At 40.9% G+C, this 17613-nt stretch overlaps 1 protein-coding gene across 2 annotated transcripts in view; it reads left to right on the top strand.

The window, feature by feature from the left end:
* The window catches only part of GHITM (growth hormone inducible transmembrane protein), a 77344-nt gene that overhangs the window by 17918 nt on the left and 41813 nt on the right, over positions 1-17613 (top strand). For both annotated transcript variants that reach the window (XM_033943794.1, XM_033943793.1), the window contains exons 4-5: positions 4962-5073; positions 9324-9465. In XM_033943794.1, coding sequence (XP_033799685.1) covers positions 4962-5073; positions 9324-9465 — 254 coding nt within the window. The remainder of the gene's footprint in view (positions 1-4961; positions 5074-9323; positions 9466-17613) is intronic.

The raw sequence follows: 17613 nt of genomic DNA, 5'->3' as shown, positions 1-17613 counted from the left end.
AGAGGGAATGAAACCTGTGGAAATTCACTGTCTGATTTTGACTCGTATGGACATAGCACGGGTAAACAGTGTAAATAACTGAATTGCTGCAAAATGAACTTAAACCTGCAATTTGCAGCAAAAGAAGATTGTTGTCCAAAACAGTCTGCTGCACCATGACACTGCATGTCCTCATACAGCAGCAGTGACGGAAGACAGTTCAACAGCTTGGGTTCAAACGTCTTCCACATCATCCTTACAGCCCGGATCTGGCGCCTAGCAATTATCATGTCTTCGGTCCACTGAAGGAAACGATGTGAGGTTGCAGATTCATCACTGAAGATAAAGTAAAGGAAGCGGTGCTCACCTAGCTTCATGAGCAGCCCAACAACTTCTCAGTAGGAATGCAGAAGCTAGTTGAATGATACAACAAATGTGTCTTGCATGAGGACTGTGTGGCAAAGTGATATGTTCAAATGTTCACAGTTATATTTAATGGCTGTAATAGAAGTATTTTACCTTTTACTTTGATTTTTCCTCGTATGTATGTTTATCCCAGGACAAACTGGCAGCATATTCTCGCATGTGGGTGACGTAATCAACAGAGCCCCGATGCGGACAGCCTCGCAAGCAGACTTCTTGTAAAACTTTTAGAAAGTTCGTGACTGCACGAGTGCCTTCTGGCCTGACGTAGGGCACGCGTCTCCTCAGTTCTCAGTTTTCCACGGAGCTGACAAGCCACTCATTTTGATGCTCTGCGCTAGACTTAGTTCTACTCGTGCCTTCTCTCACCGCGGCTCATGTATTTTCTTTACAGGGTTGCTGTGTTTATTTGCGCGTTTCATTTAAAAAAAAAAAAAAAATTTAGTCTTATTTAGTCTTTTCGTGTCGCAGCAGGGCCTACTCAAGGCTTCAGCCTGCGGGCTTCGATTTTGCCACACCCTTGTTTCATTCCAGTCCCAGCCGGTCACAGGGTTACAAAGTGTAGACTGACCATGTTTGGAGTCGGGTGCCCGCTGTGCTACAATTACCAATCAATGTTGTCGAGTCCAGAAATGGATCGTCCTTTGCCTAAGGCCTTAAATCCCATTCCTGTCCTGACCTCGACTCCAGCACAGTTTTCTCTGGGGTCAAAATCTTCTACCTCGATCAAACCTCCCTCAATGGGGAAGTCTTAGTCTTTGGGGAGCTCAGCTAACTCTTCCCTGGGGCGCTGTTATCCGTGGCATCTCCATCAGGTACGGACATACCACCTCTAGAACCATTAGATCTGGTGAGTCTGAGGATCTCCAAGACACATGCCTCGAAATCGAGGCAACACTCTTCCTCGAGGTCATCTTCCTCTGAGTCTATAGCCACACCAATTGTACCAACCCCAGTGGTCTCGGTGGAGTATGGTAAGATGCTTGCCAAATTAACTCCTGCCTCGACCCTGCTTCCTGCAGGCCAACCTAAGCACTCAGTAGTAATACAAGGAGTCGAGTCCTTATCAGTGTCTCCACTTCAATCTCCAACTTCCAGCCCTACTTCCTACGCATAAGGAATTGCCTTCTTTGAGGCATAGGGCGAGGACTCGAATATAAACTGGGAATTTGGGGCCAAAAAACGAGGGTCCAGCCACCCCTCCCCCCCTCCCCGACTTATTGTAGGCCTCCGCCAGGCTCAGCATCTTATCCCCCTTCCCTATCCTGTCCATCATACCTCCTCTGTCGCTGGAATCCCTGGTGTAACGGGCAGGAGCAAGCTTTCTGCATTACTGCCCCGCTGCTAATCCAGTTGGCTGGTGCTGCAAGTTCCAGCTTCAGCTACTGAGCAGGAGTGCACTTTGGCGCTGCTGCTCAGCGCTAAGCGGCTTCCTGAATGGTTCCCACGAATTCTCACAAGAATTCAGCGACTGACCAAGTTATCAGCAGAGTAGTAATGCGGAAAGCTCGCTCCTGCTTGCTAAGCCTCTGGACCACCAGGGATTCCAGTGGCAGAGGAGGTATGATGGGAAGGGAATTGTGTGCAGTGCCTGGTAGGGAAGGTGCAGAGTCTGAGGGAGGGAAGGGGGCTGGGTGTAGTGCCTGGTAGGGAGATGGCTGGGTGCAGAGCCTGACAGGGGATGGAGGGAAGAGGGCTGGGTGCAGAGCCTGACAAGGGAGAGAGGGGGAGCTCTGGGTGCAGATCCTGAAAGGGCACTTGAATATTAAGCCGCCTGACTTATATTTGAGTCAACCATTTTCCTCCATTTGGGAGGAGGGAAATGGGGGGTCTCAACTTATATTAAGATTGACTTTTATATTTGAGTACATACGGTACTTACAGAAAGTTAGTCTTAAGATGGTTATGGATTGCTGCTATTTATGAGTGCTCTGATCTTCAAGGCCCTCAAAGAAAATTACCCAGAGTACTTGAACAGGATTGTTCTCTACACACCTTCAAGGTCACTAAGGTCCTCTCAATGAGTATCCTTAACCACACCTCTCTTGAGGACATCACACGATGTGATACCCGCCAGTGAGTCTTCTCCAGAGTAGCCTCTCCATGTGGGAGTGCAGTCCCTAAAATGCTTCGCTTAACCCAAGACTATCTCTACTTTAGGAAGTAGGTGAAAGCTTGGCTCTTTCACCCAGGCCTTCAATGGAAGAAGTAACTAACTTGCTAGTTAAATACACGAGTGACACTTGGCTGCACATACTATAGCAGGACTTGTTTATCCACTCTTACCTGGATGAGATAATTTTCAAGCACCAATCTGACCTCAGGCGCAACTTCTTCAAATTACTCTGGGTTTTTTTTTCTAACCTCTCTTTATTTTTCCTCCTTTACCTATATACTACTTACTTTTTACTTTCTCTCCTTTACCTATATACTACTTGCACACTGTTGTCTATTAAAATGTTTTATCGCGCAGTGTTGACATTTGTAATTTGGTGATTTCAGCGATGTAATGAGTCCTGGAGGTTTTAATGATCAGCATACAGCACACAGCTAAGTTGTTTTGTTTGTTTTTAAACATGTGCTACCTCCTGTTATATAATGAATGAATGATTGTTTACTCATATGGGGGTTTTGATATTTCTAGTGGATTTTTTTAAAACCTATGATGGCGTATTTTTGGGTATGTTGCTAATGCAGTTTATTACTATATTTGGCTACCAGCGTGCTGAGGTTTTTTTCCACTATTTTTTGTTTTGTTGTACACTCTGATTGAAAACTCCACTTTTTGTAGAAGCTTAAATTGTGTGATTTGGTATTAAAGCTTCTCTCTTGATTGTGGTATCGGGATATACTTTGTAATCTGAATATAAATATATATTTTTTTTACTGCTGTAATTGTGATTTAGTTGTTTCTTATTCTTACTGTTCACAACCTTTAATGATCTCCTTCAAAAAGGCAGTAAATAAATCCTAATAATTCTTCAAATGTGCCACCAGATTTTGATTTTAGTTGAGATATTTGTATGGCAAACAGGTAAACTGCATTGCAGTAGTTTAGACCTGAGGGTACCAGTGATTGAACTACTCTGTACTTGTCCTTGTATGGCAAATATCAAATCTTAGTTATAACATAATGTGAGGTAGGCTTCTTGATGAGGTCCCCTATTTCATAACTTGCTGTTTCAGTCTTTGTCAGGATTTGATGTATAAGTATGTAAATCTTACAGAACTTTTTTTTTTTGACATTCGGATTCTGAAGAGGATATTATAGATAGAACCCAGATTTTTCACACTTCAGATAAGTTAACTGTTCAAGTTAGTCTTTCAGACTTCTGTTTCCAATGGTGTTCTTGATCTTAAATCATGGTTGAGTTGCATGCATTTTTGTTTACAGTAAGATGAGTTTTTTCTGACCTATGATATGTATTTGGAGCATATGAGTGGTGACTCCCAAAAAAACATTAACAGAGGTAATTTTTTTCCGTCTTTTTGTGGTCAGATATACAAGTATTAGGACACTATTGGTAACAGTGTTATCAACAGATCTTTGTATGTTTTCTCTTTTTATAAACTTCCAGAAGCTCCGTCTAGGTTTCATGATGGCGTTCTTTCAACCAGACACTTACTGAGTCTGAAATTAGGGGAGGATGCAGTCTCGTGAAGATTTCATCAGCATAAATTCTAGCAAAAATGTTCTCCAAAAGCAATGCCCTTAATGGTTGCTTAAAAATAAATTCTGGTGCGAGATTGATGTCCTGGGGTATGATATAACAGCAAAATCAAAGATCTGGTAACACCATCTTGTTGCCAGTAGTCATGCAAAAAATGAGAAAAATCCAATCGAGCACAGTTCTCCACAGCCAACACAGTGTAGCAGATAAGACGACATCCAGTGAAACAACCTGGAAAGCTTCCTTTTATCCAGCTCTTATGTAGAGCGACTTATGGAGCCAACGTTGTTGTCCTTACTAGATTGTATAACCTTTCCTAGAGCCTAATATAAGATAATAAACTTGAAAATAGGAGTTTTACTCGCAAATAGATTAAAGATTGGATGTTATTGGGTTGGCCGATTTGCATCCATAAACATCCATAAACATCTGCTATGACATACAAGCACTTCAGCATGAAGTACAAAGCCCCTAGCTGATCACTTTACAGAACGCCCTACAAATTCAGTTAACCTATTCTAAGCAAATGAGCTGGGCAAGAATCAAGTATATACATACTGTATTTGGCCTTACTCTAACTACCACCTCAGTTTTGGGCACTGATTTAGCAAGTCCATATTACTTACAGGCAGCTTTATTGCTGCACTAACTTCTCAATTAGTCCTAGAAGGAAACTTAAAGTGTAGCTGATACAGGATATTTTAACTACCAACATTGTCTTAGGTCAAGTGGCTGCCATTTTTCTCGCAATCGCATTTGGCACAGCAGTGATGATTATTTCTGGTTTTTGCCTTGGCTGGCTCTGCATATAGTAAGTTCAGTTATTTTATGTCTAATGATAAAAAATACAAATGGTAGCTAATTTTTTTTTTTCTTTTATATTTACAGTTGATACAATGGGAAAATTGTTTCTTGCTGGAGGAGCTGTAGTTGGCCTTGGAGCACTTGGGTATTATGGACTGGGAATGTCCAATGAGATTGGTGCCATTGAAAAAGCCGTGTAAGTGATTTGTAACAATGATTTTTCTGGTGCATTTTATAGACAATTTGTTGAGTTTACAAAGCATTTAAAAATGTTAAATCACTTCAACAAAGATAGTTTGCTATCATGGCAGTTGTTGCATCTGTTATATCATTATCAAGCCTATTCCTGTAAACTACTATAAAATTTCAAACCTCCCCCCCCCATCCTCTTAAGGAACATCTCAAGTCCTTGTAGTCTTAATACAGTCAAACCTCGATTTGCGAGTAACCCGGTTTGCGATTGTTTTGCAAGACGAGCAAAACATTCTCGCAAACCGAGTGTTGACTCGCTTTGCGAGCACCCCCCACCCCACTGAGAACCGGCATTGCTCGCCCGAACAACTTGGACTTACCCCCCTGTCTGGCACCGGCACTCAGCCCATAGGACGTGCCAGTGCCGCTTGAAGATCTTTCTGCCTCTGCCGGGCCTTGAGCATGCATCTGCGCATGCTCAAGGCCTTCTAATTCTCCCTCTCGCCCAACCATACAGACCAAACAAGAAAGGAACTGCATGTTAGTTCACATCCTCTTCTGATGCCCAGGGTCGTACAACGTGTACAGTGTCCTGCATGGTTCAGGTCTATAGTCAAGCTCAAAGCAGCAGTGGAGGACTTAAGAACATAAGAATAGCCTTACTGGGTCAGACCAATGGTCCATCAAGCCCAGTGGCTCTGTTCTCATGGTAGCCGACCCAGTATCTGGCCAAAACCCAAGGAATAGCAATATTCCATGGTACCGATCCAGGGCAAGCAGTGGCTTCCCCCATGTCTTTCTCAATAATAGACTATGGACTTTTCCTCCAGGAAATTGTCCAAACCTTTCTTAAAACCAGCTACATTATCCGCCTTTACCACAACCTTTGACAATGTGTTCCAGAGCTTAACTATTCTGAGTGAAAAAATATTTCCTCCTATTGGTTTATAAAAGTATTTCCTTTCAACTTCGAGTGTCGTCTAGTCTTTGTAATTTTTGACGGAGTAAAAATATCAATCCACTTGTACCCGTTCTACTCCACACAGGATTTTGTAGACTTCAGTCATATCTCCCCTCAGCCGTCTCTTTTCCAAGCTGAAGAGGCCTTAACTTTTTAGCCTTTCCTCATACAAGTGGAGTTCCATCCCTTTTACCATCTTGGTTGCTCTTCTTTGAACCTTTTCTAGTGCTGCTATATCTTTTTTGAGATAAGGAGACCAGAACTGAACGCAATGCTCCAGGTGAGGTTATACCATGGAGCGATACAGGGGCATTATACTTTCTTAGTCTTGTTAACCATCCCTTTTTTAATAATTCCTAGTATCCTGTTTGGTTTTTTGGGCCGCTGCCTCTCATTGGGCAGAAGGTTTCATCGTATTGTCTACGATGATACCCAGATCCTTTTCTTGGACGCTAACCCCCAAAGTGGGCTCTAGCATCCAGTAACTGATTTGGGTTATTCTGCCCAATGTGTATCACTTTGCATTTGTTCACATTAAATTTCATCTGCCAGTTGGACGCCCAGTCTTCCAATTTCCTAAGGTCCACATGCATTTTAACAACTTTGAACAGTTTAGTGTCATCTGAAAATTTAATTCTCACTTGCATCTACAGTACCATCCAAATCCATACGAGCTGGCATTGTGTGCTTTGGGTTGGGGGGGGAAAGGTGATGGTTTGAGCTATGCTGGTGTAGTCTAGAGAGTTGCGCGGGGACAGAAATCCTACCCGTCCCCGCCAAAGTCCCACCCGTCCCCGTGAGGTCTCCCACCCGTCCCCGCGAGGAATCCCTCCGTCCCCACCCGTCCCCGTGAGGAATCCCCTCCGTCCCCGCGAGGAATCCCCTCCGTCCCCGCCCGTCCCTATAAACTTCAGAAATAGATATTTCATTTAATTATGCTACTGAATTAAAGGCTCTGGTAGAAACCCATTTAAAAATAAGCAAAAAGACTTTATTAATTTGGAAATATTAATTGGAAAGAATACATACTTTGTAAACGGGTTTCTACCAGAACCTCTAATGTTTATAAATTTTTATCAACACAACTAATATACTACTTTATCCTGAAGCAAAAAAAAAAAAAGAAATAGAATTTTTTTCCTACCTTTGTTGCCTGGTTTCTGCTTTCCTCATGTTTGCATTCAATTCCTTGCATCCACTATCTCTCTTCTCTCTGCGTCTTCCATTTGCTCTGTTACTGTGCCTCTCCCTTTCTCTCCCCTTCCAAATTGGTCTGGCACCCATCTTTTTCCCTCCGCTCCCCCCATAGTCTGGCACCTCTGTCTTCTTCCCTGCCAGCGTCTTCTCCCCACTCCCTCTTCCCCATTTCCTTTCAGTGTCCTTCTCCCCACCCCATCTTCCCCATATCCTGTCAGGCAGCGTCCTTCTCCCCCCTCTGTCTTCCCCATGTCCTTTCTGCGGCCTTCTCCCCCCTCTGTCTTCCCCATGTCCTTTCAGCGGCCTTCTCCACCCCTGTTTTCCCCATGTCCTTTCAGCAGCCTTCTCCACCCCTTTGTCTTCCCCATTGCTTTCAGCGGCCTTCTCCCCCCTCAGTTTTACCCATTTCCCTTAAGCGTTTTTTCTTCTCCACTCCACCTTTCCTCCCTCCCTGCCCCTTACCTTTGTGGCACTTCCACACCCGACCGACAACAGAACAGGCTCGGTCGGACAAATCTCCCTGTCCTGTAGCCGCAAATTTAAATTACCTTCTTACAGCAGCTGGAGTAGTGAAGCTGCTGTAAGAGGTAATTTAGATTTGCGGCTACAGGGCAGGGAGGTTTGTCGGCCGGTCCTGTTGTCGGCCGATCGGGGGACCTGACGCGGCTGTGCACACTCCCTGGGGCGCACCGCCCCCCTCCTCTTTCGTATGCCATTGCCTTCTTCCTAGCTGCCCTGCTGCACACAGCCGACCGGAAGTCTTCCCGATGTCAGCGCTGACATCGGGAAGACTTCCGTTCGGCTGTGTGCTGCGGCAGTGCAGGTAAGGAGAAGACTAGCCTCATGGCTCGGGTGCACTGCGATCCAACCCCGCAGGAATCCCGCGACCCTCGGGGGCGTCCCCACGGGATCCCCGCGACCCTACGGGACGTCCCCACGGGATCTCCGTGACCCAAGGGGGGAACCCGCAGGATCCCCGCCGTCCCCGTGCAGGTCTCTAGTCTCTAACGGTATTCTTCAGTGCAAGAACTGGGGACCATTGGCAACACTTGAAGACCTCGGGCAGCTTTCATCATTCTGGATTTTTTTTTCTGCTGCTCTCCGCCTCTCTAACAAATTTATGACGGAAATGGGGAAACAGATGGGGGGGGGGAAGAGCCACATGTTTGAAGGACAAGTCATTCCTCAGTAGGTGAAGAAAATGCATTTGGAAATGCTGACCTCCTTGTATATACATCTGATAAACAGTTGAAGACAGGCTGGTAGGGTGGATATCATTGGTGTACACTCTTACATGGGAAGATGTTTGGCAAATCTCCATCTCAATAGATTCAAAATGGCTCCATCTTGTAAAATTAGTGAAGACCACTGCTCCTATAGAGTTCTACACAGGAGGGAAATTGTGTACAGATTTTTCCAGCAGTATGGAGATTGAAAATCAGGGGTAAATGACACGAGGTTAATAATCTGAGGTAGGGAGATAGAGAAGTGAGATAAGGATGGGTTGAAAGTGGCAGGTGAGGGAAGACTGAGGGGCAAGGGCAAACTAGAGACTTCAGAGACGAATGCACAATGTAAAAAAAAAAAAAAAAGTTTGGAAATTTGTTGTTCCTGGAGTACATCTCGGTAAAATTGAGAAGAAAATGGACTTGCCAAGTACTTGTGACCTGGGTTGACCATTTGGAAACAGGATACAGAACTTGATGGACCTCTTATGTTGTTATATCTTTGAATGATCAAAATTCATTTGACGGCCATTCTAGCCAAGCAAATAAGAGCAAAACTGCTCCAGTAGTTGGAATTAAAAGGTTGGTGAAATAGAAGCCAGCTAGTGCTGGCTTCTATTTAAAAAAATAAAGATTCTTTGAACCAGTGCATTTTTTGGTTATGCATACACAATAGATCTGGCAACAAATGTTCTAATTCTTGTTTGTTTTTTTTTAAGTAGAATGCTTTTGTCTTTTCTGAAACCTTTTTATAAATCATATTTTCAAGTGATGAACATTGTAAAATACCAACAACTCAAATATAATTTTAGCAATTATTTTTCAGAAAGATGCTATAAATATTATGTTTCCATCTTATTTTTGATACAGTATTTGGCCTCAGTATGTGAAAGATCGAATCCGTTCAACTTACATGTACTTTGCTGGCAGCATTGGTCTCACAGCAGCATCTGCTTTGGCAATCAGCAGGTCTCCTGTATTCATGAACCTTATGATGAGGAGCTCTTGGTTGGTAAGGTCACTTCAATATGGTACTTCAGTGTTCTCCCCAGAAATTTTTTCCAGCCAGGTGGGGTGGGATGGGGAAAATTAACCCCCTCTTTTACTAAGGTGCGCTAGCATTTTTAGCACACGCAAACCCCCGCGCTAAGCGGGAAAACTAAAGCCAGCTCAATGCTGGCGTTAGCATCTAGTGCACGTGGTAATTCTGCGTGTGCTAAGCGCACGCTAAAACCACTATCACAACTTAGTAAAAGGACCCTAAATGTGTACTATTTTTTATTAGTTTATTATTATTTTCCAATGCTCAATATGATTTCCTTAAGGTTTGACACGTGTGCCAGAATATTTTTACTAAATTTAAGAAGTATCCAATTCTAGAAGGGAATAATTAGATATTTGCCCTCTTTCAAATGGTATAGAGGTTTAAAAAAGGGAAAGACATTAATGAAGTCATTAGGTTCAATCTAGCCATTTATTTCTGCATGAATTTAAACAACTAACAAAAAAAAGATAAATATAGTTCATCCAGTCATATAAGCAATGGCTCTACAGCAGGGGTGCCCACACTTTTTTGGCTTGCGAGCTACTTTTAAAATGACCAAGTCAAAATAATCTACCAACAATAAAATTTTAAAAAACAAAATGAAAGAGTATTTTCAAATAAATGATAAAGATGAAATCTCTAGGGAAATATTATGGGATGCTTTTAAGGTATCAATAAGAGGACAAATTATTTCTTATTCGGCTTATCTTAATAAACAAAATAGAAAACAATTTTCTAATTTGGAAACAGAAATAAAAATTTTAGAATCAAAATTAATAGAAAAATGGGAATATTCTATACAACAAGAATTATTAAAACTTAAAGTAAAATACAATGAATTCTCATCAAAGATGATAAGAAAAGATTTATTCTCCCAGCAGGCATTGTATTATGGAAGCTCAAATAAGTCGGGAAGAATATTGGCAAATTATCTCAAAGCGAAAAAAAAGAAATCAAAAATAATTGCTATAAAAGATGAAAAAGGTGACACATTAACACAAATTGAACCTATCTTAAAACAATTTCTAAAATTTTATAAATCTCTTTATACTTCCGAGACTTATTTAAATAAAGAAAAAGATGGTTTAGAATTTCTGAAAATGTTAGAGGGTCCAAAAGTTCCTGAACATATAAAACGAAGTTTGGAAGAGCCAATATCATTAAAAGAATTAGAAACAGCTTTGAAATCCCTTAGAGTTGGATCCGCTCCAGGTGGTGATGGATATACAGTGGAATTTTATAAAACATTTCAAAATTTATTATTACCCTATTTATTAAATCTTTTTCAATATCAACTTAATAAAGGATGTATAAATGGCACTATAGCAGAATCTTTAATTATTGTTTTACCAAAGCCAAATAAAGATTCCACATTGGTATCAAACTATAGGCCAATATCTTTAATAAATGTAGATGGAAAAATATTAGCAAAAATACTTGCATTAAGATTGGCTAATGCTCTTCCCCATATTATAGGTATGCCTCAAACAGGATTCGTTGCTCAAAGACATTCATCTCATAATACCAGATTAGCATTCCATATGTTATACTTAACAAAGAAAATGAATGAGCCTACTTTTGCTGTTTCTTTAGATGCAGAAAAGGCTTTTGATAGAATAGAATGGACATTTATGTATCAGGCTATGGAATGGTTTGGTATAAGTCCTGGATTCATACAAATGATACAAACATTATATAGCTCCCCCTCTGCTAGATTATATATAAATAATACTTTTTCAGAAAAATTTAATCTACAGAGAGGAGTTAGACAAGGATGTCCCTTGTCTCCTTTACTGTTTGATATAGTTTTAGAACCCTTAATATTAGCAATCCAACAAGTAAAGGAAATACAAGGTATACCTCATTCAGATAGAGAATACAAAATATCAGCTTATGCTGATGATTTATTATTATATTTGAGGAATCCAGAATCCACCATTCCACAATTGCTTGAACTAATTGATAAATTCGGAAAGTTTTCAGGGTATAAGATAAATTGGAATAAATCAGAAATACTTCCATTAAATGTACACTGTACAAAAGGTTTATTTAATACATTCTCTTTTGTTTGGAAGGAGGATACTATTAAATATCTTGGAATTTGGATTTCAAAAGATTTAGAAGACACAATGAAAATTAATGAAAAATGTTTATTACAAAAAGTGACAGAGATGTGTGAACAATGGAATCCTTTACATTTATCTTGGTGGGGAAGAGTACAAACAGTTAAAATGATGATCTTACCTGTAGTATGTTACCAAATGGGAATGATACCAGTTTTCTTTCAAGAATCTTTTTATACAAAGTTAAATAAGGTATTGACAAAATTTATTTGGCTTGGGAAAAATCCCAGAATTGCTTTAGTGACATTACAAAGACCAATTGCGGAGGGAGGGGTAAATTTTCCCAACTTCTATAGATATCATCAAGCCTATATTTTACGTCAAGGTATGTATTGGATCCTCCCACAGCCCACTGATAATATTCCAGATTAGTTCTGGCTTGAATGGAGACTCATGTTTCCTTTACGTCTCAGTCATGTAGTTAGTATCAAAATGCCAAGGCTATACAAAGAACATAAAATATTCATGGATACATGGAAAACTTTAAGATATATAAGTAATCTAACTCCTATTCCAATTAGTAAATCAACAACTCAAACGATTTGGTTAAACCCCAAGATCAAAATAGGCGGTTTCAAAATAATCTGGAAAAACTGGATGACAGCAGGTATTCGTATTTTAGATGATATAATAAAAAATGGAAAATTGCTGGAGTTTTCACAATTGCAACATAAATTTGATCTTAAAAAAACACAATATTTTAAATGGTTGCAATTGAAGCAATCCATTCAGGTAGGGTTCCCTGAATGGAAAAATCTTACTAATTATCACAGTTTGGAATTCCTGTGTTTCCAGATTAATTCAACAGGTCATGAAGCTGCACAGTGGTATAAATTAATATCCGGTTATATAAATAAAAAACCAAAAAATGGTCTTAGAGACATTTGGAGCATTGAGATAAAGCACCAAATTAGTTCATCTCAATGGCCACGACTTTGGTCTTGGAGGCTAAAATGTACGGTATCAGCATCTATGAGACAAACTTGGTTTTTTCTTTTACATAGAGCTTTCTGGACCCCTGTTCGATTACAAAAAATAGATAGCTCTAGGTCAAATAGATGCTGGCACTGTCATGTTGAAATTGGGACATTAGATCATCTTTTATTCTATTGTCCATTCATCTTAACATTCTGGAAATCAATCTGGCCCCAAATAAATAGGATGTTAGAAAATCCAGTAGCCTTGACATATGATACCATATTATTTGGAACAACTATGAGAGCAAGAAGTCAAATATCATCAAGTAATAACAAACTTCTTTTTATTTTAACTGGAATAGCAATACAACAAATCACATTCAATTGGAAAAAACATGACAGATTAAATTATACATTCTGGTGGAATTCTGTATGTCATATATACAAAATGGAGCTCACTATAGCAACACAAAAAGGACATATAGATAAATTTCAAAAAATATGGAGACCATTAACTGAATATTGTAAAGAATGATTAATTTTCCCATGTATAGAATTTGATTAGAAGAAAAAGGGATCATATCTCTAAATATTATATAATATATTAATACTTGATTTATAATATGAAATATGGAAAGAATAGCATTTAAAAATTTTATTCATGTATTACTGAATAGAAGGGAGGGGGGAGGGGATGAGATATTATTATATTAACTAAGAATTATATAAATTTAGTTTTCTGAAATATTAGTATGAATTTATATTGTTGATGTAACATATGAAAATGAATAAAGATTTCTCATTCAGTATTGATAGGGAGGGAGGGAGGGGAAATTATTATATTCAATAATAATTATATTAATTTAAATTTCTTACATAATATTATAACTTTATAAAATATTGATTTTCTAAAGAAATTTTAAATTTGATATTAATCTGTAAGTTAATCAAGTGTGATTATTCAAGTTTATAATGAATTTATTTAAAACACTTGTTGTAACATAAGAAAATGAATAAAGATTTATAAAACATAAAAAAAAAAAAATTAAAAAAACACAAAGCACACTGTACGCAGAGAAAATGTCAGTAAGGAAGGAGGGAGGGGGCACAAACTTGGGATACAGAAGGAAGGGAGGGATACAGAAGGAAGGGAGGGAAGGGGCATGAACTTGGGACATAGCATGGAAGGATAGAAGGAAAGAGATGCTGAGGTGGAGGAGGGAATAGAAAGGGAAAATTGTTGAGCATGGGTGTGAGGGAAAGAAATGATGTACATGGGGAAAGGAAGAAAGAAGAGAATGCTGGGCATAGGAAGAGAATTGTTGGACATGTTGGTGGGAGAGGAGTAAGGTAGAGAAAGTTGAGGGAGAAATGTTAGATGTGGTGTTGGAGAGGGAACAGTGGGACAGATGCAAGAGGGAAGAATGTTGGACCTGGTGGTGGAGGGAATGGAGGAAGAGATGTTGCATGGTCCTGGAGAGGGGTAATAGAAGGAGAAATGTTGGGCATGGGGCTGGTGGACAGGGGTAAAAGATGCTGCACACAGTCTGGGGGGGATGAGAGAGGGAGAAATGTTGGATGTGGCAGTAGAAGGAGTTGGAGCGATATATCCTGGATCCCTCTATCTTTCTTTCCTCACTCCCTTTACAGCAAGGGAAGGAATGAGAGAGAGATGGTGGACATAGCACATGGGGGTGGAGGAGAGAGGAAAAAATGCTGTGCAAGGTGGGGAGGGGTAAAAGAGTGTGCTTTGTGTAGTTTAATTTTGTGGTTACCATTATGTATTATTAAGATTATATTGTGTGTATGTGAAAAATGAATGGAAGAAATGGCATTTACAATTAGTACTATTATTAGTATGGCGGCTGGGTCTGGGGTGGAGCCTGGGCAGTGCTTTTGGGCCCCCCAAACAAAAAAAGCATTCCACTGATTGGACCTAGTGTGGGAGGAGAGATGGTAGACCTGCTGGGAGGAAGGGGGACGAATGACCGCATCCCAAAAATTTTGGCATAATTTTGCATTTTCAATTTTAAAAATCCTTATCTCCAAGATGCAAACCGAGCTATTTTCTACACATAGCTATTTAAGTTTTTGCATAGAGGCCCCTTATATTAGCTTTTTCACTCCTTTATATTCATATGACACAAGTTCACCATTTTGTAAGTTTTCTCTCCCTCTTTTTATTTTTTTTTTGTGCACTCAGCATCTTGAACATCCTTGTTTACTGAGTAGACATACAAATTTTGGTTAGAAATGATTCACAATTACTATGCTAACAAGAGCTAAACAAACTTTAAATAACTTTACAGTAACTTCAAATCCTGGGGGGAAAAAATACCACAGAACTACTGTACCTGCATATTTTTTCCAGTAACAAATTACTAAATATAAAATAATATTAAAACATATCCACAAATGAATTTTGGCCCTTTGAAACCTAGTAATCAGTCATATATCACTCACACCCCTATAACATACAAGACCAGACCAGTCCACCTGACTTCTACTACCGACAACCCCCCTCGCACAATGACGTCACCTACTCGAGCTCCCGGAGATTCCTTGTTCGCTACGACGTAGGTGTGGCCTGGCAGTCAACTCTGACAGGAGGGGGTCAAAAGTGGGCACATGCTTGCCATTGATCACCAATTTCCTGCCAATGAAGAAAGGGTCCCCGTTAAGGTAGAAGACCTGCGTCGGGTAGCCATTGTATATCCTGTGATAACCTGTACATGATGATGATTCGGAGAACGGGAGAGGGGGAATCGGTGATGAACTGGTATCAAACAGGTGGTGACCACGCTTTAAGCAGCAAGGTTGTGAGGAACAGTGTGGTAGAGAGTGCGAGGTCTGATTTGTTCAGTGTCCTGTCCTGCACCATAGGCATCCTGCGCTGCGGTGAAGTTTATAAGCGAGAGAAGGGGAGGCTTCCCTTGTGCCGTGACTTTTTTTGCGTCATTAGGCATAGGTCAGCGACGGATGAAAACTTACAACTTGCTTTGGGCCTTCCTCATTGCCGGGTCCTGCCTTCGCGGAAACAGACCCGGCAGCGAGAAAGGCCCAAAGCAAGTTGTAAGTTTCCATCCGTCGTTAACCAGTTTCCTGCCTGTTTCCTGCCTTAGCCCATAGCGAACTCATGCTTCGGGGCTCTAAGGTGTGAGTGCCGGTTTCCCTTCTCTTCTTCTCCCCCTCCCCCCTCCGCCCCGGGACGTAACTTCCGGTTTCGGAGGGAAGAGGAGGGAATCCGGCACGCATACCTTAGAGCCCCGAAGCATGAGTTCGCATCTCCAAGCCGGTGAGAGATGGTATTTTGGGGGAATTTTTTTATGTTGAGCAGGCTGCAACAGCAGGATAGATGACAGCTGGGTGGTAATCTAAATTAGCTGGGCGGACCGCCCGGTTAAATAGCCCTGGGGAGAACACTGTACTTATATTGTGACATAGTCTCTTAATTTTGGTTTTTAAGATGAAATACTGTTCATGTAACCCCTAAATGGCAAGAGTGGAAGCTGAAGTGTTATACAGTAATTTAAGTTTGCGACTTCATTATTTATGACTGATATTTAACAACAAACACGTGAAACAAGTTTGATTTTAAAGCTACAAATTGTCAGTTGTATTTAGCATCTAAAATCATTGCAGATGTTTTAGAAGATATCAGTGATATCCTTTGTTCTTAACTGTCTATGCATTCTGGAATTGATTTGGCCAGTTTCCTGCAGAATTCTCGAGTGATTTCCTGAATCCACACAACTTTGTCTGTTTTTCATGTATTGTGTATGGACACTTTTTGGCCCAGATTCTATTAAGTGTCTACTAAGTGAGGGAGGCACATCCCTACCAAGTGAGGGAGGTGTGGTATTAAAGGATATGTATGATCGCAGAGTGGATGTGATTCTTAAGACAATTTGAAGCACTAGCATTGGGAATCAAATCAGCTGCAGCAGCTTCCTTTGTTACTCGCCTGTCATACCAGGTTGCGGGGGCTTGAGCTGACGAGGGCAATCCTTTACCCCAGCTTCTATTAGCAGATTATGTAGCTGATGCTCTTTACGACATCAGAGTCATGAGCAGAGCTTTAATGTTCAAATCTTTTTTTATTGTGAATGCAAAGCAACAGACAACAAAAAACAGAGCAAAGTCAAAAGAACCAACATCCAACAATACAACATTTTTAGGTTGTGTTTTGGTAAAACAAAAGTAGGACCCCCCCCACCCAATAAACATGCAGAAGATGACCAATGGGTCTCTAATATCCCAAAGGCCTATACTTTTGTGGCCCTAGGGAGTCTCAGTTATGAGTCCCCAAAAGGAAGAGAAAAAAAGGGGGGTGTCTGCAGTGACCAATCCAGGCAGCGAGCGCATTGCACAGCAACAATGCTAAACAAGAGGATTCAAAAGAAGACTACATCCTCTAGGAGATAATGAAGCCAAATAGATTCCCCAAAACCAGCAGAAAGTTACGCCTGTGACAAGGGCGACCGTGAGGAAAGCTTTTTGATTTATTCGATCTCAGCACACAGAATGCCCTGGAGCAGGCAATGGGCAGGAGATTCCACCTCCAAGGCTACCCTCAGACTTCCTTTCAAGGGACAAATGTTCAGAAAGGGGTTGGACGATCTCATGACCAGCATAGCAGATCATCGGCCAAAATCTCTTGACAACAGACCATGAACCTCCAGGCTCCTGGAGTTCTAATTTTCATGGCTTCAGACGTATTTGGCAATACGCAGGAGGAGCCTCCTCTCAGAGATCCTTCCAAGGATTATCAGGTCCCAGACGGAGCCAAGCCTCCAGTTCTCGTCCCGCTTCAACCTCCAAGAAAGCACAATATCGGGTCTGGAGCTGTTCCCCTGAAGATAGGGGTACAGCTCTCACAGTATGCAGAGACATGGGCACAGATCTCATCATACCATTGGGTGCTGGAGATCATTCAGAGCAGTTACAAGCTCAAATTCGCCCAAGCTGAGTGACCAGAAAAAGTGAGAGAGAGTTCAGAGGCTGTTAGATATTTAGGCCACAGAGACACTGCAGCCTGAAGATTCGGGCTCAAGGCAGATATTCCATATACTTAA

This window comes from Geotrypetes seraphini, chromosome 4 (genome assembly GCF_902459505.1).
Source record: "Geotrypetes seraphini chromosome 4, aGeoSer1.1, whole genome shotgun sequence".
In the NCBI taxonomy this organism is placed as follows: Eukaryota; Metazoa; Chordata; class Amphibia; order Gymnophiona; family Dermophiidae; genus Geotrypetes; species Geotrypetes seraphini.
The sequence above is the reverse complement of the archived record's forward strand: the minus strand, read 5'-3'. Positions and strand labels throughout refer to the sequence as shown.